We start from the raw sequence: 22,839 nt of genomic DNA, 5'->3' as shown, positions 1-22,839 counted from the left end.
TTATCTGGGTTTGGAATTAAAATAATACTGGTCTCCCAAAAAGCCTTTGAAGGTGTCCACTCCTCTTGAATGTTTTTGAAATAGTTTGAGGAAGTTAGGTGTTAGTTCTTTGAATGTTTGGTAAAACCCCTGTTAAGTCATTCGGACCAGAGCTTTTGTTTTCTAAGAGTTTTTAATTAATGTTTTTATTTCCTTAGTTGTTATTGGCCTATTCAGATTTTCTGATTCTTCCTGATTCCATTTTGGAAGATTGTATTTTTCTAGGAATATGTCCATTTCATCCACATTGTCCAGCTTGTTGGCATATAGTTGTTCATAGTATTTTTGTACAGTCCTTTGTATTTCTGTGGTGTCAGTTATTACTCTTTCCTTTCTAATTTAATTCATTTAGGTCTTCTCTGTTTGTTTCTTGACCAGTCTGGTTAAAGGTTCATCAATCTTGTCTGTCTTTTCAAAGAACCAGTTCTTGGATACATTGTATTGGGTTTAGTCTCTATGTCATTTATTTCCTCTCTGATCTTTACTATTTCCTTCCTTCTACTTATTCTGGCTGTTTCTTGTTGTTCTCTTTGTAATTCTTTAAGTTGTAGTGTTAAATACTTTATTATTAATTTTTCTTGTTTTTTGAGGTAGGCCTGTAGTGCTATGAACTTCCCTCTCAGGACTACTTTTGCTGTGTCCCAGAGATTTTATGTTGTTGTGTATTCATTTTCATTTGTTTCCAGGAATTTTTTAATTTCTTTCTCGATCTCATTGGTAACCCAGTCACCTATACTAATAAAAGGGTAATATGCTAATTAGACCAAACATCTTCTGGACAAAGCCACAGCAGCTGTGAGGGCTGAGGGCCGGCAGCCGGGGAGAGGTGCTGCTGCAGGAGAGGAGGCGAGGCGGCGCCACCATGGGAGTGGGAACAGGAGTGGGAGAGGGAGAGGAGGCGGCGCCATAGCCGCTGCTGCTGCCGCCACCACCCCTTTCACAGAGGCAGCGCAGGAGAGGCAGAGGCGTGGGAGAGGCCTCAGCACGGGCCCTTCTACAGAGGCAGTGGGAGGGGGGCTGCGCGGTCCTGGTCCCAGTGCTGCCCCTTCAGCAGAGGCAGCCACAGAGGCTACGGTGCAGGCCCAGTCCTGGCGCCATGCCTCCGCAGAGGCTGGACAGGGTGCAACCTGCTGTGCCTCAACCTCCCACAGCCCCTCCCACAGCCGTCCTAGCCCCAGATTGCCCCCTACCCACCAGTGGGCAGAGGGCAGAGCTAGCACTAAGAAGCAAGGGCTGAGGGCCAGCAGCTGCAGCGGCCAGCAGTAGGGTGATGGGGGCGACGCCTTCCCATGATCAGCCCGGTTGCTGCCCACAGAGGACATCCCCTGAGGGTTCCCGGACTGTGAGAGGGGGCAGGCCAGGCGGAGGGACCCTCCCCCCTGCATGAATTTTGTGCACCAGGCCTCTAGTTGTTTAATAACATGCTATTTAGCCTCCATGTGTTTGAATGTTTTTGAATGAATTACTATAGTTGACTTCTAATTTCATTCCACTGTGATCTGAGAAGATCCTTGATATAATTTCAATCTTCTTGAACTTGTAGAGACTTGTTTTGTGGTATGTCTCTGTGAATGATCCATGTGCACTTGAGAAGAATGTATATTCTGCAGCTCTGGGGTGAAATGTTCTATAGATGTCAGTTAAATCCTTCTGATCCAGTGTGTCATTTAGAGTCACTGTTTCCTTATTAATTTTATGTCTGGATGATCTATTCAATGAGGTCAACAGGGTGTTAAAGTTCCCTACTATGACTGTATTGTTGTCAATCTCTCAAAGTCATCTAGAAGTTTTTTTATATATTTAGATGCTCCTATATTGGATGCATATATGTATACCCAGTATAGGTTATATCTTATTGTTGGATCAATCTCTTTAGTATTATGTAGTGACCTCTGTTGTCTCCTGTGATGGCCTTCATTTTGAAGTCTATTTTATCAGAGTATTGCTACCCCAGCTTTTATTTCCTTTCCATTTGCATGGGGAAAAAATTTTCCCATCCCTTCATTCTCAATTTGTCTGAGTCTTTTGTTCTGATATGGGCCTCTTTTAGATAGCATATAATTGGGTCATATTTTTGTATCCATTCAGCTAACCTATGTCTTTTGATTAGAGCATTTAGTCCATTTACATTTAAGGTTATTATTGATAGGTACTTATGTATTGCCATTTTAATTTTATATATATATATATATATATCTATATATGTATATATATATATATGATTTCTTGTTAGTATTACTTCAATACCTTTAACATTTCTTTCAATGCTGGGAAGCTCTTTATTTCACCATCTATTTTGAATGATTGCCTTGCAGGATATAGTAATCTTGGTTTCAGATCCTTGCTTTTCATTACCTTGAATACTTCATGCCATGCCCTTCTGGCCTGTAGAGTTTCTGATGAGAAATCAGCTGACAGTCTTATGAGAGCTCCTTTAAAGGTAACAAATTGCTTGTCTCTTGCTGCCTTTAAGATTCTCCCTTTGTCTTTAATTTTGGGGATTTTAATTATAATGTGTCTGGGCATGGGCCTGTTTGGGTTCTTTTTGCTTGGGACTCTGTGCCTCCTGAACTTGTGTGACTTTTTTCTTCACCAGGTTAGGGAAGTTTTCTGCCATTGTGTCTTCAAATAGGTTCTCTATTCCTTGTGCACTTTCTTCTCCTTCTGGCACTCCAGTTATGGGAATATTGTTACATTTCATGTTGTCCCCCAGCTCCCTTATGCTGTCCTCCTGTCTTTTTGTTTTTTATATTTTGTTCTCTGATTGCATGATTTTTCCTACTCTACCTTCTAATTCACTGATCTGATCCTCATCTTCCCCTAATCTGCTGTTTATTCCCTCCACTGTGTTCTTTATTAGTGCTGTATCATTCTTCATAGTTTCTCTATCTTTCCTCATTCTGTTGAGCATCTTTGCTATCATTATTCTGAACTCTATGTCTGATAAATTTCTTATCTCCATTTCATTTAGCTCTTCTCTGGGGAATTCTCTTGTTCTTTCATTTGGGGGTTGTATTTTTGTCTCCTCATTTGGCTGCCCGTTTGGGTTTGTGACTATGTATTAGGTAGATCTGCTACGCCTCCCAATCTCTAGTGCAGGATAGTGTCAAACGCTGTTTCTGACTAGTTAGATCAGGTGAAGACTTAAAGCTTCCACAAACCCGCCTCTGCCTGTAGACTGGTTGGATTCAGTCTTGAGTTGCCTCAGGCAATTGTCCACAGGTATGGCAAGTTTTTCCAACAGGGTGGGGCAATTGCTTCTGCCTGGAGGCTAATTGTTATTCTCAGTCTCTTAATGGGCCTCATAAACTCCAGAGGGTGCGGGCATGGGGTTTTCCAATAGGGTGTGGTAACTCTTCCCTGTAGCAAAAACTACCTGGATAGCAAAGGTCTGTAGAAGTCCTCCTCAGCATGAGGGAATGACTCAGCACAGGAAACCAGAGTGTCTGCCTTCTGAGCTCTAATCCAGAGCCCCCAGTCCTGGCTTCTGCTCATACAGCTCCACTCTGCCCTCCCTCTGCCAGAGTTCAAGGTGAGTTGCTTCACAGGGAATTTTGTGTGTTGCCCTTTTAGGTGTTTGCCTGCATTTCCAGCTGTCTCTCCCTGGCAGAGAGCAACTCTTCTGCTTTTCACATTCAGATGTTATGTGCTCTCTACTGGGGGACCCATCTTGGTGTTTAGACGCCAGAGTTCCCAGTGGCAACTCTCACAGCTGAGATATCTTGCTGAAACTTCAGCTGTTGTCTGTGGGAGCCTGCCAACCCTTTCACATCTCTGTCTTTCCTACCAGTCTCTATGCAGTCTCTGCTTTCCATCCTTGGTTATGAGGGTTGATTTTTCAGAATTTTTTTTTTTTTTTGTATTTTAGTTGTAATTCCAGTTTAGGCCTGGAAGTCTGTCTGTGTAGTATCCACTTACTCAGCTGCCATTTTTTAATCTCCAAGATAACTCAACTTAAATGACAATTACAGGAATAGATACCTTTTCTGCTCTACTCAGTTTATAGATAAAAACTACGTTATAGCTGATTCCTATTGGTGGTAGCCAAATTTCATGTTCTACTGGATCAGCCATAATTTCAGAAGCATTAAAATGTAAAAATATATATTTTTGAATTCAAGAAATAAGCTGCCTTAGTTTTTCCTTTTGGTTGCGGACTATCAGTCCTAGAGTAGTATTCAACAATTCAGTGGCTGCATGTTATGGTAGATTCAGCTCTTGGATGGCTGTGCTTTCTAAGCAAAGACTGGAGATCAGTGCTCTACCTACTGCCGTTTCCCAAGCCTCAGTGGACATACCTGGTTCTCATTACTCCAGTGATGGCCAACATCATGACTCTTTATTCTTCAGAATTCTTTATAAATATCCCCAAATGAACTCTCTTGGAATTTTTTTTTTGGAATTTTTTTTTAAAAGTCATTTGACACTAATTCCCATGCTTGGATATTTAAGAATTTTTAGCAATCACAGAGGGAAATCACACATTGGTCTTCACTGACAAAATCAAATGCAAAATTGAAACCAAAGCGTTTTAGCCTCCTCCCCTTTATCTTTTTTCACTTTCAACTTGGTGTTAGAGGAAGAGAGTAGGAGATTAATATTTTTAAATCAGCAATCAAAATCTTATGATAACCAGATATACCATTCCAACCTGTTCATTAAGCAAGACATCTAGTCCCAGGCATATGCTTTCCTCTCCTTTTCCACTTTGTCAAGAGATAGATCTCAAAGTCATGGCCAGATATTAATCTTACATGTTTTTTGTGAAAATTAGATATGATACATATCAGCAATGCACAGTGTCTTTGCCTGCCTTTACTTTTCATTCTTTTCTCTTCCTCATTCTTTTTTGTTTTGTTTTGCTGTGCTTTGCTTTTTCAAACTCAGTTCTATCTGACTTAAAAGATTGGTTCTGTTTTCTTCAACTTTTTATTTTGAAGTTTCAAAACTTCAACTACAACAAAAGTCCGGATAGTGCAATGGACACCCATATTGCCTTTACCCAGGTTTACATTTTATCACCTTTGCTCTATTTTTTTTTTCATCGCTTTTCTGTTAAGAACAGACATTCTCTGACATGACCACAATACAATTATCACACTCAGGAAATGTAATTAATTTAACACATTCTCCTGATATATAGACTATAGTCAAATTTTCCAAATTATCTCAAAAATGCCCTTTTTTGTATTTGAAAAGTCCAGACAAGTCCTTTTGTTCATTTCCCTCATTTTGGAATGATCTCACTGATTCCTCGTGACTAGCTGGACTCAGGCTAAACATTTTGGCCTCCGTGTTCCAGAGGTGAAGCCACATCCTCGGTTTATCATGTCAGGGCACGTGATGCCATGATGTCTCGCCAATGACGATTCTAAGTTTGATCATTTGGTTAAGGTGTGTCCACCAAGTTTTCCATTTAAAACATTGCCTTTGAAAGTGGTAAGCGATATGTTTCTCTGTGTCACATAGTTTCACTTCTGAGTTGTGCTTAGCATTTTGGGTCATATTCAAGCATCTCACCTCTCACTTATCTTGGAGCTCGACTTAGCAGAATCAGGGGTGACACTTTGAGTGAATAGCATTCCCCAACTCTCACCCATTGGTGTCAACATCCTTTGTTTGTTCTTGCCACCCACTGTGGTGGTTGTAGAATCATTCCTCTTTTTTTTAATCTATCTCCTCTCTTCATTTCTCCTCCATTGCTCTGCCATGAGGCATTCATTTATCGAAATACAAAAGTGTTCAAATACAGTGGGGCCTTGACTTATGAGTTTAATTTGTTCCGTGACGGAGCTCGTAACTCAAATTACCCGTATGTCAAATCAAGAAGTGAACGAGTGAGACACGTGATGCTGGGCTGATGTTGTGGCGTTCACTGTGACGTTCGCTGCACCAACTAGTGGTGGGGTATCTGAAGCTGGCTCGTAACCCGAATTTTAGCTTGCAACTCAAAGCAAAAAATCTGCCGAGAAACGTCTCGTATCTCGAAAAACTCGTTAGTCGGGACACTCGTAAGTCAAGGCCCCACTGTACTTTCAAAGGTTTTCCATGGCCAACGTTGGTACCATGCTCGGCACTAAGAATAAAATGATGTCCCCTGCCCTCATGAAGCTTAGGTGAATATATTGCATTTTTTAAAATTTATGTTTCCATTCACTTAGTGTCTATCATGTGTCTATATCGCTCTACTTTCTGGGAATCCAGCAGTAAACAGAGCAATCAAATCCCTGTTCTCTGGGGCTTACATTCTAGATGGTAAGCAAAGAAGAATATAAACAGGGAAAACTGGGGTGTGGGAAAGAGCTGATTTTGAAATAGGTCAGGGAAGGCCTCAGTAATGAGGGAACATTTAAGCAAAGACCTGAAGGCAGTAAGAGAGCAAGCCATTTAGGGAAGTAGGAAACAGGTGTTCCAGACCAAGAGAAAAGCATGTACAAATGCATGCTGACCAAGGAACAGCTGGGAGCCCATGTGAGCGAAGTTAAAGGAGATAAAATCAGAAAGGCAGGGGCAGGGCGGTGCTAAGTAGCGGTTGAATATATGATGTAAGAGAGAAGTTTGGGTTAGAGACGCACTTTGGGAGTTGGCAGCATATATGTGGTATTTAAAGCTTGATGTCGTGTAGGAAGTGAGAGTAGATGGAACTCAGGAGGAAAACTAGGGGATCAGGAAGATGACAGGAACCACTGGAGGCAGCTGCAAGAAGAAGCCAGTGAAGTAGACAGGGACCAAGCCAGATCCCTGGGGCCTAAATCTTACCCAATTTGGGGAGACGCCCTTTTTTAAAAATATAAATTTATGGAGAAAAAATTAAGAACTAAAGTAAATATTTCGGGAGAGAAAGGAAATCACAACAAATTACTAATTCTTTAAAATAAATACTACAAACGTCACAAAATCCAAAAAGTAACACATTATCATTATTATTACTATTATTATTATTTATTAACTGACTATTTTTTCCCCACATTTTTGGCTGCATATTCTTTGATCAACTCTCCATTTGAGGATGAATTTGAAATACAGTTTTCTATAGAGGAAATAGATAATTTAGTCTTTCTTCCAGCATGGTTGCTCAAAATTAATTTTGTTACTGAGAGAGCAGGCAAAGCTTATTTCAGTCTTACAGCTTTCTGTGGTAAGGCCTCATCTGTGACTTCCTCTGTGGTTTCTTACTGTGGCGGTGCCCAGGAGCAGGACCTCAGAGAAGTTAAGCATTTGCTCTCACTAGATATGGCATAACACCCTATGGCTCCCCGTAGCCCAAAAGGTAGCTGGTTCAACTCTGTCAGGACCACACAACCTTCAGTTTCTGCTCACTTCCAACTGCTAGGCTGCTCCTGGGGGTGATGTAAGGTGGCCAGACTGAGCCTGGGTCAAGGTGACCCCACACAAGGAGCAGAGCACAAAAGCATCTCCTTCAGATCTTCTTCCTGGAATAAAAGATGGGATCCAAGTCCTTGAGATCTATTATAGATCTAGCTCTTGCTGGAGTCTGGCAGATGTCGGTAGTGCTGGCAGCCCACTGGCCTCACTCCAACCCCTACCAGGATGATCTCCCAGCCGGAGAACAGTGTTCCATGCTGCTGCTGAGTGCCATAAGAGAACAGCAGTCTTAGAGGAGGCCTGCAAGTGAGGACCCCTGACGCTCCAAGGTCAATTGGCCTCTGTTAGGAGGAAGAGCAGGAAAGAAGGCTTTCACGGAAGCCAAGTGAACAGAGATTTCCGACAGAGTGTGATCCACGAATGGTGTTAAGTTCTTTTTAAGATGCTATGAATCAACCATTGAATTAGGAACATGAAAGTCATTGGTAATCTTGACACAGTTTGGTGACATGGTGGGAACAAAAGTCCAACGGAGTATGTCTTGGTCAGTTTGGGCTGCTATTACAATACCATAAATTGGGTGGCTTAAACAACAAATATTTATTTCTCACGGTTCTGGAATCTGAAGTTTAAGATCAAAGCACAGGCAGATCCTGTGTCTGGTGAGGACCTGCTTCCTGGTTGGCAGACTGTCCTCTTGTATACTCATATGGTGGGAAGGGAGAGGCTTTCTCATATCTCTTCTAATAAGGGCACTATTTCCAACATGAAGGCTCCACCCTCATGCCCTGATTAGCTCCAAAAGCTCCATCTGCAAATACTATCACATTGGGAATTAGCATTTCAACATATGAATTTGGGACGGTGGAGACCCAAACATTCAGCCACAGCAGAGTAATTTCAAGAGAATATAGAGATGAGTAAGAAACAGTGAGTACAGATAACTATTCACAGGAGTTAGTATATGAAAATGTCTGCAGTTTTATTTACAAATAAGTGAATAATATTTTTCTATGTTCATCTCTTCAAAAAACCTGAAATTATACTGTCACTTTGGTTTCATGTCACAGTAGATCCTAAATACAAAAACAGTTCCCCATTTCTTATATAGATGTTCCAAACAGAACAAAAAAGGAACTTAAAATCTCATCTCTTTTCAGGCCATGTAAATCCAAATGACCCTAGTCCACAGCTTGTCTCCCAGAGATATAGAAAAGCCATGTGGACAGATGCAAGTGAGAAAATTGTGTTCATATGAGCTGCCCTTTGTTTCCCTGTGTCACATACTATTTACTTCTGAGTCCTATTGGACTTTTTGAGGTCTTTTATAGCCATATCACCTGCCTTAGAGCTTGACTTAGCAGATTTACTCGGCCCCACTCCACCCTGCATTCACTCAAAAGCAGAGCAATTAAAAAATAAGTGAATTTAAAAATCAAATCATACTTTAAAAAAATATGGTAGTCCATCCCATGTTCTGTGTGTGTACGTAGTTTCTACACTGTGACAAATTCTAAGGCTTTTCAAAGCACCCTCTCAATAGTTTTTAAATTGAAATTAATCATGTCATTTTATGATTAACTTTTTATTTTAAAATATTTTTCCTCTAACTTTTGCCATCACAATATTGCTTCATAAAGAACCCAATTGTTTTGGCCATTCCTTTTGCATGACCATACACATACATATCACAGTGTTCATACCAATTTCCCATGTGATTGTTGTGTTGGTCTGAATTATTCATATCACCATAGTGATTACCCTATAATAGGATAATCCCTTGTTAGTCAGTCTATTTCTTAAAATGTTCAATGTTCTCGGGTATACTGAACAAAAGCAGTTAAGTTGGCCCAAGAGATTTTTTCATCTTACTTTTTTGTTGAATATTATTTGATATGATGTGTCATTTTAGAGGTGTTTCTGTTTCCTGTTACACAAAATCTTTAGCTTCCTCCCTTCCCCCAAACATTGCAAGAACCTTTAACCATGTGCTATGTTGTTCTGTGAACCACTTCCTCTTGTTAAGTGCCTTCATTGCATTTGGAGGGCGGGGAGAGAGGAGAGAAAAAACTACACTGAAGGAGTCGGGTAAATTCCAATATTGTCAATTATTTTCCAGTCACACTGTAATCTAGCTATTTCATAATTTCCACCAGCATTTGTGATCATCTGGATGTTGCACAACTTATTTCTTACTTCATGTGATCCTTATCATGAACAGATTTTAAAATTTTTCTCTTCTTTTGTATCTGTAGTTGTAATGTGTGGGCTGACATTTTTCCTTGAAAAAACATGACTTTTTAAATTTTTAAAAAATTAAAAATACCAAAGCAAATTGATACTGACAGAACCTCATATTTTTCAACCTTTTTTCTTATCTAGATATTTAAGCTTGGGTAATCTAGCTGTTCACCTGCACTAAAAAATACATGATAGGATGTAGGGTAAAAAAATTAACAGTCTCAATGCAAGGATGCAAACACTTTTATTTAATTATCTTTAAAATTGAAAGGGTGTCATATGTAGATAATCTCCTAGATCAGTGGTCGACAAACTGCGGCTCACGAGCCACATGCAGCTCTTTGGCCCCTTGAGTGTGACTCTTCCTAAGCCTTAGGAGTACCCTAATTAAGTTAATAACAATGTACCTACCTATATAATTTAAGTTTAAAAAATTTGGCTCTCAAAAGAAATTTCAATCGTTGTATTGTTGATATTTGGCTCTGTTGACTAATGAGTTTGCCGACCACTGTCCTAGATAGTTCATCCTTAGCACATTGATGAAGAGAAATACAGTTGTGGAAAAACCAAAGAGAAAAATCTTCCAGAGATTTGCTAAGGCCTATAACAGTATCTGGGATCAATAAATATTTGTTGACTGACTTAAACTGTGTAACTTTAGGCAAGTTACTTAATCTCTGGGTGCCTTAGCTTCCTCATCTGTAAGATGGAAATAGAAGTGTCCTACAGAGGGTGGTTGTGAGGAAGGATTTAATCAGCAGAACATGTAAAGCACAAGGACAGAGCCTGGCACAGCCTGAGAACACCTAATAGTTATCAGTTATTATTGTTATTATCAGGCAGATAGAGGGAATGGGGAATGATATCTATCTATCTATCTATCTATCTATCTATCTATCATCTATCTATCTATCCATCTAGTCTATTTACCTATCTATCATCTATCTATCTATCTATCTCAACTCACAGCCATGTTCAGAAGCAATAGAGAGGACTGATTTCTCCTTGGTAGATAAGTAGCAACTGTTCTGCTAGAATTTTGGTGATCAATTCTAACATGTCTGAACTTAAATTGACTGATCATTTTTTTTTGTTTGTTTTTGTTTTTCTTACTTTTTTTTATTTTGAAAGAACATCAGAGTCCCGTGGACACTTCAACCCCTCCCGCCCCCAGCTTTCCCCAGTGGTGACATCTTACACACCTACTGACTGATCATTTTATTGATCAGAAAGTCATTTTTTATATATTCCTTTAAATTGTTGTTTCCTTTAAATTTTTTATGAACAAGTATTCTGATTTTTCCTTTAATCCTTACTGCTCTAATATTTTTATTGTGTTATTGGTATCAGTACCTCAATCCAAGTAAGGATTACGCATAACTAAGAACACAGCTGAAAAGATAAGCTTTGTAACCATTCAAATAAGAACAACCATGAGTTCATAATATCCTAATCGGGCACTACAAGAAAGCAGGCTTTTGACAAATAAAATCCTTATAAAAATTGAAATAGCATAGACTGTATTGCAGTGATGCTGGCTGCCAGTGAATGTGTCATTTCTGTAAGGCCAAGAACTGATAATCGCAAGATAAACATTTTAACTTTTTTATTTTATGAAGAAGTTGTTAGGTGCACTTTATAAAATCTGTAAGAAAAGCAATCTTTTTTTTTAATCTTTAATTTCTTTATTGGTTAAGGTATTACAAATGTGTCCTCATCCCCCCATTAACCTCTAACTCCCCCTCCCTCCACTCATGCTCTCATCCCCCTGTTGTCCGTGTCCATTGGTTTGGCTTATATGCATGAATACAAGTCCTTTAGTTGATCTCTTCCCCTTACCCCCACCCTCCCCTACTTTCCCTCTGGGAGAAAAGCAATCTTTTTCATTGGTTTTGTTTTACGAAAAATTCTTATGTTTATTATTACCTATTTTATTTAATATACAAACTTTTATGTTTTTATGAATATATCTTTTTGTTTTAAATGTATTAAATCCTTCATTTAATACTCTTATGCTCAAAATTTAGTACATAGCAAAGAAATATAACATATATAAGAGGGCAGTATTTGAACATGTTTATATGTGTATTCATTTTTGTTTTTACAAATTAGCAAATTTAAATATAAACACATGATTCAACAAATGATGCTGGCTGGGAAAATTATAGAGATACATGCAAAAAAATGAAACTAGACCACCTTCTTACACCATACATAAGAATAAACTCAAAATGGGTTAGAGATTTAAATATGAAACTCAAAACCATAAAAATCCTAGAAGAAAACATAGGCAACAAAATCTCAAATATTTTTTGTAGTAATTTTTTTTTCTGATACATTTCCTCAGGCAAGAGGAAAAAAAGAAAAAAGAAACAAATAGGACTACATCAAACTAAAAAGTGTTTGCATAGCAAAGGAAACCATCAACAACATGAAGAGACAACCTACTAAATGGTAGATCATATTCACCAATGACTTATCTGATAAGGGGTTAATATCCAAAATGTATAAGGAGCTCAACAACTTCACACCAAAAACAACAATCCAATTAAAAAATGGTCAAAGGCCCTGAATAGATATTTCTCCAAAGAGGACAAACAGATGGCCAGTAGACTTGAAAAGATGCTCAACATCACTGATCATCAGAGAAATGCAGATTAAAGCCACAATGAGACATCACCAGACACCTGTCAGAATGTCTACCATCAAAAAATCAACAAACACGTGCTGGTGAGAATATGGAGAAAAGGGAACCCTTGTGTACTGTTAATAGGAATGAAGACTTTTGCAGCTACTATAGAAAACATTATGCAGTTTTCTCAAAAAATTAAAAATGGGCCCAGCTGGTGTGGCTCAGTGATTGAGGGTCAACCCATGAACCAGATTGTCATAGTTTGATTCCTAGTCAGCGCACGTGTCCAGGTTGCGGGCTCTATCCCCAATAGAGGGCATGTGGAGGCAGCCAATCGATGATTCTCTCCCATCATTGATGCTGCTAACTCTCCCTCTCCCTTCTTCTCTCTTAAATCCATAAAAATATATTTTTTTAAAAAGGAAAAAACTGGAACTACCTTATGACCCAGCGATTTCACTTCTGGAAATATATCCAAAGAAACCCAAAACACTAATTCAAAAGAATATATGCACCCCTGTGTTCATTTCAGCACTATTTACAATAACCAAGATTTGGAAGCAGCCCAAGTGCCCATCAGTAGATCAAAAAGAAGTGGTACATTTACACAATGGAATTCCACTCAGCAGTAAAAAATATATATATATATATATATAAGGAAGGAAGGAAATCTTGCCTTTCGCAACAGGTAGAAGGTAGTATGCTAGGTGAAATAAGCCATCAGAGAAAGACAAATACTATATGATGATTTCACTTATATGTGGAATCTAATGAACAAAAACAAGATAGATACAGAGAACAGACCGACAACTCTCAGAGGGGAGTGGGACTAGGAGACTAGGTGAAATAGGTGAAGCAAAACAACAACAGTTGTTTTGGACACAGACAACAGTATAGTAATTACCAGAGGGAAAAAGGATGCGGGAGAGGTAGAAGGTAAACAGGTGATAAATGGTGATGGAAGGAGACTTGATTTGGGGTGAGAAACACACAATACAATATACAGATGATGTATTATAGAATTGTACACTTGAAACCTATATAGGTTTATTAACCAAAGTAACTCCAATAAATTCAATTAAAAATATAAGAGAGATATTAATAAATAATGTGCTTCCCCATCATTCTAGCTATAGTCAAATATACACCTTGAAGTGAATTTGGAAAATAAAATTGCATCAAAAACAAAATAAGCAAATAAATATATAAATAAAATTAATGTATATGAAAAATCAAAATGTGGCATCGACAAGTACACATATGCACATATAATTTATTCTCTATTTTCAAACCCAGTACAAGGCAAGGACATGTAATTCTAAGTAAATAGCAAAACAAATATATTATAAATTATATATTAAATTAACGCAGATAACCTGATATTACTGTATAATTAAGCTGTTCTAAAGTGAGCTATAAATCTATGCTTATGGGAATGAAATTAATTAGCCATATGATGTGAATAAAAGAATAATTAAGATAGAAGACATAACTTGTTTTTAGGTATTAAATAATGGCTAATTAACCTACTACTTGAATCTTAACTGACTTGAGATTGAATTAGCTAAGAAGGAAAGTTACTGTTAATGTCATTCAAGCTGGGTAGTTATTAGAGTTTACTAAAAATAAAAAAAAATAAAAAAAAATGGGAGTTTGAAAACTGATTCAGGCCTAAATGGATGTGAGCTCCAATGAAATCCCTGTGCTTACCAACAGAGTTTGTCTGTGTAACTATTAGAATTTACTCGTTTGGAAAGCACTGCAAAAAAAGAACTATTGCTGTAGTGAGTGAGGTTCCACAAACCTAGAGCTTCTGCGGACTGTGCTGCCCTGGAATGCAGTGAGTGTCAGGCCTCTGCGTGCTGTGCAGCAGGGTCCATGTCCAGGGCGCAGGAGGTAGAATGTTAGCTCCCTAGGCAGCCTGAGACCTGCGCTCTAGCGCACTTTTCCTGTTAGTTTGGGAGGAGACTTAGGCTTTCAACAAAGCATTTTTTTAATGCAAAGATTAACCAGATCTGATCCTTACTTAATAATAGTTCCCAGTCTGGAAAGAGATTCTAACATAGTAACAAAAAGAACATGATTCAGTATGGTAAATGTTATTATTGGTGTTTATGCCAAGAATCGTATGCTATTTTGTTTAAATGTCACAACAATTTATGAATTATGCATTATTCTCTTCAAGCCCAGGGAGGTTAAATATGATATCAAGGTTTTTGTTGGGACCAGGATTTACTGATATGGTTCCCAGATGCAAGGCTGGCAAATCTCTCTACTGATTATGAAGACCCATTGAAGTATTGACACAGGAGCTGGGTTTTGAATGATAAATAGGATTTTATGAAGGAGAAATGGGCAGAAATGGATATTATTTACAGGAAATCCTATATAATAAAAGCCTAATAATGCAAATTGTCCCCTCGGGAGTTCAGCCGCTCACTATGATGTGCGCTGACCACCAGGGGGCAGCGTGGAACATGGCAGGTGTCAGTGGTGCTGGCAGCAGACAGCAGTGGAGGAGCTGCCAGCCCCAATGGGCCCAGATGAGAGTGGGACCTGGGACCGCAGCAGATGGTAGAGCAGGTGAGGGGGTGGCACCAGCCAAGGAGGGTGTGAGTGGGGCCTGATTGCCCCACCAATCACCCTGCAGACTGCGACCAGCAGCAGTGGCAGGAGGCGAGGCTGCCACCTGGCTTCCAGGCACTGAGGGAGCCAGGTGGGGGGGGGGGGGGGCGGCGCAGCCCTGACTGATCACCCTTCAGACAGCAACCAGTGGCAGCGGAGGGCAACCAGTGGGGAGGGGGAGGCAGTGGGGGCAGACCCAATCGATCGCCCTGCAGGCAGGATGGTGGAGCAGGTGAGGGGGTGGCACCAGGCCAAGGTGGGGTGCCAGGAAGGGCTGCAGAGCTGCAAGGCTGGGGGTGTAAGTTGGGGACCAATCCCCGCAGGCCACCTTGAGGGACCCCACCTGTGCATGAATCATAGCATATATAAAGACAAACAATTTTTTAAAGCCTGTTCAAATCAGCATCAGGAGCCCTGAATGGCAAGAGTTGAACCCTGAAAAGTAGATTGGGGAAATTATGAAGGACTTAAAGGACATGCTAAGACCTAAACTGGCTCCACTTCCTCTTGATCAGCCATGAAGGTTTTAAACAGGAGGGTGACACATGCACATTTGTATTTCAAATTCCCAGTGATGGTGGTGAGGCTTGATGGAGGATCTGAGAGGCTGGAGGCTGGATGGGCTGATGAGGGTTTAATCTATGGCTTCACAGTGGGGACATAAAGGAGAACACTGGACAAACAGGGAGGATTTTTGACTGATTGAATGGAAAAATGAGAGGTGTCAAGGACTACACTCAGGTTTCTAAATTGTAGTAATAAATGAATAACAAGCGTTAGACAAAATAGGGCATGTGGGAGGAGAATGCAGAGGAGAATAGTAATGAAAATGTTTGTTACATAATAAATGGGCTCAGTTTAGGCAAGCTACCCTGACAGGCAAAATAAGGTCTGTCCTGATCGAGAACCCAAATCATAGCTGAAATTACTAATCCGAAGAGCAATGACACCTGCATCCAAACTGAATTAAATATATGAAGTTAACTTTGCCATAGATAAAATATATGTCTTGTTGCAGAGTACTTAGGACAGATTTTTCCCCAGCTTTATTGAGATATAATCCTATCTAATAATAGACAAACATGGTAATTGACCGTACCTTCGCTATGCCTCCCATGGGCTAATCAGCGTGATATGCAAATTAACCTCCAACAAAGATGGCAGCTAATTTGCATACTGCAGGCAGGGTGGGACAGCACGAGCTGCCAGTGCGAGCCGCTATCCAGGCCCCCGTGTGCGACCCCAGAAGCTACCTGCCTGCCACCCGTGATCGGATCCGTTCCTGGGCCGCAGGCTGGCCCCAGAAGCCCCAGATGCCACCTGCCTGCCGCCCATGATGGATCTGATCCCGGGTCGCAGGCCGGCCCCAGAAGCCCCAGAAGCCACCTGCCGCCCATGATGGATCCAATCCCAGGCTGCTGGCCGGGACCAGAAGCCCCAGAAGCCACCTGATATGGCAGTAACTCTATCAGTAAGCACTCTGAAAGTCAGTGGCATAAATGCACCAATTAAAAGACAGATTATGAGGGTGAATCAAAAACAAGACCCACTTTAAATATAAAGACACATATAGATTAAAAGTAAATGAATTAAGCTGCAGCCTGTTTTGCTCAATGGATAGAGCATTAGCCCATGGACTAAAGGGTCCCAGGTCCGATTCCAGTCAAGGGCATGTACCTCAGTTGCTGGCATGATCCTCAGTCCCTATCAGAGCATGTGCAGGAGGCAACCAATCAATGTGTCTCTCCCTTTCCCTTCACTCTCTCTAAAATTCAATGGAAAAATATCCTTGGGTGAAGATTAACAAAAACAAAGTAAATGGATTAAGTAACATTAAAGAGATTATAAGAAAAATATATTCCAAATTTTGTTAGTTGTATAATGATTATGTTTAAATTATTAACACCTAAGAAATTGGGTGAAGGGTACATATAATATGCTGTAGTATTTTATAGTTTTTTTTACATGTATGAGATTATTTCAAATTAAAATATTAAAAAATTAAAAATTAATAAAATATTAATTGAAATGTATCTGCATTACATGAAAAATCTCCTAATTGCTTCTAGCATAATTTATTAAATTGTGCTAAAATTTACAAGTGTTCAATTAAAAGATATCTTAATTCTAAATGGTATAATAGAAAATACATAATAGTGTAGTTATAAGCACTTATCTGAAAATAAAAATTTAAAGAAGTGAATTTAAAGAAGAGATTAGCCAAAGAAAATATATGCACAACCCATGGACACAGACAACAGTATGGTGATGGCCAGAGAGAATTGGGGGGCAAGAGCTGGGGAGAGGGGCAAAAGGAGGGAAATAGGGACATCCTATATCTAATCTAATGAAAGACAAAAAGGGTAATTGACGGTACCTTCGCTACGCTTCCCATCAGCTAATCAGGGCAATATTCAGTATGCAAATTAACTGCCAAGAAAGATGGCAGTTAACTGCCAACAAAGATGGCAGTTAATTTGCATATGTAGGCACAATGATGGGAGGCGAAAGGGGAAGGACAGTGATTGGAAACCCAGGCGGCAGGCAAGAGCAGGGGAAGGGCAAAGGCGGCCCTCAGGGCTCCCTTTGCCCTGCCCCATGGCCCTGGATCAGAGAACCGGGCCGCCTTTGATTGGTGATCGGAGAAGCTGTGATGATCCCACAGCATATGGGGAGTGTCACTCAGCCAGAAGCTGGCTCATGGCTGGCCAGCGCAGTGGTGGTGGCAGGAGCCTCTCCCTCCTCCGTGGCAGCACTAAGAATGTCCAATTAACAGTTTAGACCCGATCCCTTGGGGGCCTAAGCCTTTAGTTGGACATCCCCTGAGGGCTCCCTGGCTGCCAGTAGGATGTCTGACTGCAAGCTTAGGCCTGATCCCCCCGGGAGTGGGCCTAAGTCGACAGGTGGACATCCCCCAAGGGTTCCTGGACTGCAAATGAGCGCAGGCTGGGCTGGGGGACCCCCTCCCCCCCCCCCCCCACCGCTGAGTGCACAAATTTTTGTGAACTGGGCCTCTAGTTGACATATAATACTGTATGTTTAAGGTGTACAACATAATGATTTGATATATTCATATACTGTGAAATGATTACCACAAAAAATTCAGCTCACACACCCATCACCTCACATAGTAACCATTTTTTTTTTTGGGGGGGGGGGTACGGGTAGGTTTTTAAAATATGTATATGTGAAGTTTGTAAAAGAGAAAGTGGAAAAGAGAAAGCATTTGAGGATGAAAACAGGCTTAGAAATTTGAGCCTTGGGGAAATAGTAAGCATTGGGAAAAATTTCCTTGGATGTTCAGGAGATCTAGGGAGAATTTCAGCCTCTCTCCTATCCATTCCCCATCCCACCCCCAAAAAAACAACAAAATCCATCTGATAAAGTACTATTCTAGTTTTCTTTTACTCAGCAGTTTGGTGTTCTTCCCAGGACACAAACGGAACTCAGAAATGACATACTCACAAAAAGATGTTAATTCCACCCAACATGATAACACATTGCTTGTTTTGCAATCTGTTACTTCACTAAGGCAGCCCCTCCCTGCTGTTGACCCAAATAACACTTGCAGCTCTTGGGGATGGGTGTTTCTCTCTCTCTCTCTCTCTCTCTCAACTTAATTTTGACCTTTGAAAAATACCACGCATGCAAATAGACACAGACACATCCCTATTTTGTCACACTTGTGTGTGTGTTGGGGGGGGTGGGGGGGGCGTATATTTGAGTGACTGGGTCTGTCCATTCCAGAAATAAGGTAAGTATGTAAAATGATTGTATTTACAGATTAATATAAATTCATGAATTTATGTTAATAATAGCTCTTAATTCAAATGAATGATTATTTTCACCAAGGACGCAACTCTTTTAAATCTGCTACGCTCAGTAGCAGATTTACTTACACCTAGGTTTACAGCGCATTTTTTATGATGACTGCTTTTAATAATTCCATAACAACAGACTCTGGGAGAGAGGAATGAAAGGGCAAGGGGAAAGATTTTTCCCAAATGAACCTAGAAGAGTGTCAGCAGAAGTCATGAGAACTCTGTTTTGAGTTATTTCCATCTTAAGTGTAAGATATTCTGGATGTCCTTAAGCCGCTGTGTATCAGTGGTATGCACAGGCTGAGAAACCAAAGTCTTTGGGCTCTGGGTTTTTCTGATTCATGGGTGTCATATTTCCTTTCAAGACTTTATTCTTCATCACTTTAGTACTTTTCCAAATGTAATGATTTAAGAGAAAACATCAATAGCAAGATTATTCTTATTAGCATTATCTTTGGATCCTGTGACTCTATTGTAATACTGGCTGGCTGTTTTGAGGTCAGAACATAAATATGTTTTTTCACTTTGAATAGATTATTTTTCCCTTATGAAAAGTTGGAAATATATTAACACTAATACTGTCAACTTATCCTGTTAATAATTATTCATCTGATTCTTCTATTTTTGTCACATTATTATGCTACATAATATTATTTTTTAAAATAATTCTTTATTGTTGGAAGTATTACATATGGCCCCCTTTTTTCCCCATTGACTCCCTCCAGCACCCCCATCCCCCTACTACATAATATTCTAATGAAAATAAATGGGCAGTTCTGCAATTTTATTATTTTCTGTTACTTTCCTCTTATTAAAACAATGAATAAATCACCCATTATAGGATTTCGAATACCAGATTAACTTTTTGAACGGACAGTCTGTGAAACCAAGGGCATTTTGGTGACTAAAATACTTTCTTCCCTCCATTTGTAGATAAATTGAAGGGAGGGTATGATTCAGATACTTTGTAAGCAACTGGGAGGGGATAAAACCACATTCAGATGGAGCCAGCTTTGACGCTCCTCCCCTCCTGCAGCTCTGTCTCCTCCTCCTAACTGCAATGAATCCTAAGCCCAACAACCACATAAAGAGGATGGGCATCTTCCATGTTTCTTCACTGATGCTCTGTTCGAGTCCTCCGTGACCGCTTAGGCCTGCACACATAGACTCGCACCTGCAGTGTCTGCCTGGCCGGTCTCTTTCATACCTGAGTGCTCACCTGCCTACCTTGTGTGAAAGACCCTGAGCATTCACTGAATGGTTTCCTTGAATTCCCCCGTCCCGTGTGTGTGCACACCTGGTTCTCTGATGTGTGTCTGCTTCTTAGGAATGTGCTTGTCCCACGGTATCATAGACCTCTCGAGTTTTACCGGAAGTCCCCTTCCTAGCCCTTTCCTGGCCAGTCCAGTTTTGTAGCTACCCATGCTCCTGCTAGATACCCCCGCTAAAGCCAGATAGGGTGTTCTGGAAAATTAGTAATCATCACAGAGATGACAGTAGTATGGTTACGGTAAAAAAAATATTTTAGAGCTACATACTGAAATATTTATGGAAAAATAATATTGGCTTCAAAATAATTATTGGGAGAAAACATAGGTATTATATTTAAAATTAAAATATCAGTTGTGAATTGGCAATGGTTAAAGCTAAAAATTGATTTCATGAAAAGCATAATATTGTTTTCTCTACTTTTGTATATGTTTAAGTGAACATATATAATAATTAAAACCCATGCTGATCCTCTAACCAGACTTCTTAGCTTGAATGTAATTCGCATTAATCTTCTAATCTTTTAGAGCATTTTAGGACCCTTAGAAAGTATCTCCAGCAAACTCACGTTACAGGTGAAGTAGTTAACTCCCTTTGCCAAACAGCATACTACTAAGGAGTAGCTGAAGGAGGCCTGGTAATCACGTCTCCTAATTTCCTAATCCAGCCCTGCCAAAAGTGTCAGGAGAGCTGCTGGTTGGACCTCACAGGGTGTCCCACCTCATGGTATGGAAACACTTCTCCTTTCTTGAGCACTTGCTTCCTTTGTCTCAGGCAGAGAAAGGTTCTGATGTAAGATACCGCATCAGGATTTATTTCAGCCTCTCATCACTTGGTTGTGTGGCCATGTGGTCCTAAGTGTTTATCACCCCAATACTTCCAAGTCAGTAAGCAAAGCTGCTGTTTCAGAGAGCTTTTGTAAAGCAGAGAATCATTTGGTGAAGATGCTTTCTGACTCCTGACGTATTTCTGTGTAAGTTTGTAAGTGGAGGTGAAGTTCTGCATCTCTCTCCTTCATAACCACCTGTGCATGAGGTTTGCTCCTCTCTAAGGAGGGTTTCCTGCAGGGAGGTGAATTCCTGAACAATGCCCACGTTGTCCACTTGGCCCCAGAGACTAGATGGGTCTGGAGAAACAAAGTCTGATTGTAGCTCTGAGACAGTTTCTAGGGTTTGGTTTAATCTTGGACCAAGGAATGGGATCAGTCATGGAATTTTAAGCTGAAATGAGCCTTCCTCTCCATATGACACCTGGAGAGAAAAAAAAGAGATGGGACAATTATCGAAAGATCAGGCTTTTTGTTGTTGTTGTTTTTTGTTATAATTTATTATTTTTTAAATTTTGTTTTATTGCTTAAAGTATTACAAAGAGTATTACATATGTCTTCTTCCCCCCCCCTTGACATTTCCCCAGCCTCCCCTACCCCCCAGTGTCTTATGTCCATTGGTTATGCTTATATGCATGCATACAAATCCTTCAGTTGAGAGAGATCAGGCTTTTATTAGATTGTTTATAGCTGGGTTTCTTTCTTTTTCAGATGGATGAGTCAAATGATGATATCGACCAAATGTTCAGCAATTTGCTGGGAGAGATGGATCTTTTGACCCAGGTAAATCTCCTTCTTTAACTATCAAATTAGGAAGAAAAAAAATGGGGCTAAATAATTAGATTTTAATCTGAAAAGAGAGCTATCTTTTTAAAAAATGGAGATTGACGATATTATATATTGCTGATGTAACTGTGACAGTGGCGGGGAGGGGGCAGGGGGCACCAGGAAATAAAGCGTTTTTCCTAATTATACCTGAGTTCAGTTGATTGAATGCATTGGTCACACATACCTCCTGTTTTGGCAATTTCCATGCTTATTGTGACCAATCATTTAGCTAATGGAGGGATTTTCTGCAAGTGAATCCCTCCCACAACCACCAGCACTGAACAATCTCCCCTGCACTTACCTTTATAGAAAGACTAGGTAAGAAAATTAGTAAAATTTTTGACCAATTTTTGAGGAAATGCTACATTTTAAAGGACTAAAAGGGAGTTACTGTAGCCTCTTTACACTGTAAGAACTTCGCCCCCTCAGGTAGCATGAAAGCCACTCAGCCATAGGCTTCAGGTCTGAGAAAGACCAGATTAGCTCAGGGTCAGTCACTAGTGACTGGAGCGCTGAGGCTGCTGACCCAGGTTACAGAGTCAGGCAAACTGGAGTGCCTTGCAGTGTTCTCATAAATCAGAGCAGCGTTGATTCATCACTTCCTGCATAAAATATTGAAATAAAAACAACCCAATATTCCTAAATACAGTAGGGATCTTAAGCTTTTCTACAAAATAAATGAAAAATAGTGTGCGTTTTTAAAGAAAAATGTATAGTACATATGTTACAAATGCATCATTACAGGAAATTTTTTCTATTGTTTGTAAAAATTAACTTTCTCATTCTCATCATTCTCTGTTGGCCTGTTTTGTTTCAAGATGTACTTCCTAGAATAATTTTTAATTTCTAATATTATGCAGGGGGCAGAAATCACATAAAACATTCTCAAACAAGAATATCATTTTAAAACAACATACCTAGAGAGAAAATGTGTAAACAATACATGACTTTTGACTTAATGATTAAATGTGCTGTTTAAATGTTAGTCTCATGATTAACTTTGCGGGGGGGGCGGGGATCTGTTTCCACAGAGTTTAGGAGTCGACACTCTTCCTCCTTCGGACCCTAAACCTCCCAGGGCTGAGTTTAACTACAGTGTGGGTTTTAAGGATTTAAATGGTAAGCATAATAATTTCTTTCCTTAAATAATTTTAAATTATAATAATGACTAAAATCTGTGTGGAACTACAATTTGAAAACAAAATTTAAGGAACCTGGACACCGTAGGGAGT

At 39.9% G+C, this 22,839-nt stretch overlaps 1 protein-coding gene across 1 annotated transcript in view; it reads left to right on the top strand.

Annotated features, from left to right (window-relative positions):
- Positions 1 to 22,839, top strand: part of APBB1IP (amyloid beta precursor protein binding family B member 1 interacting protein) — a 106,511-nt gene that overhangs the window by 28,314 nt on the left and 55,358 nt on the right. The window contains exons 2-3 of the mRNA XM_081104262.1: positions 21,491 to 21,562; positions 22,639 to 22,726. Of these exons, the coding sequence (XP_080960388.1) occupies positions 21,491 to 21,562; positions 22,639 to 22,726 (160 nt within the window). The remainder of the gene's footprint in view (positions 1 to 21,490; positions 21,563 to 22,638; positions 22,727 to 22,839) is intronic.

This window comes from Myotis nattereri (genome assembly GCF_964212035.1).
Source record: "Myotis nattereri genome assembly, chromosome: 1".
NCBI classification, from domain to species: Eukaryota; Metazoa; Chordata; class Mammalia; order Chiroptera; family Vespertilionidae; genus Myotis; species Myotis nattereri.
This window is presented reverse-complemented; position numbering and strand designations above follow the sequence as displayed.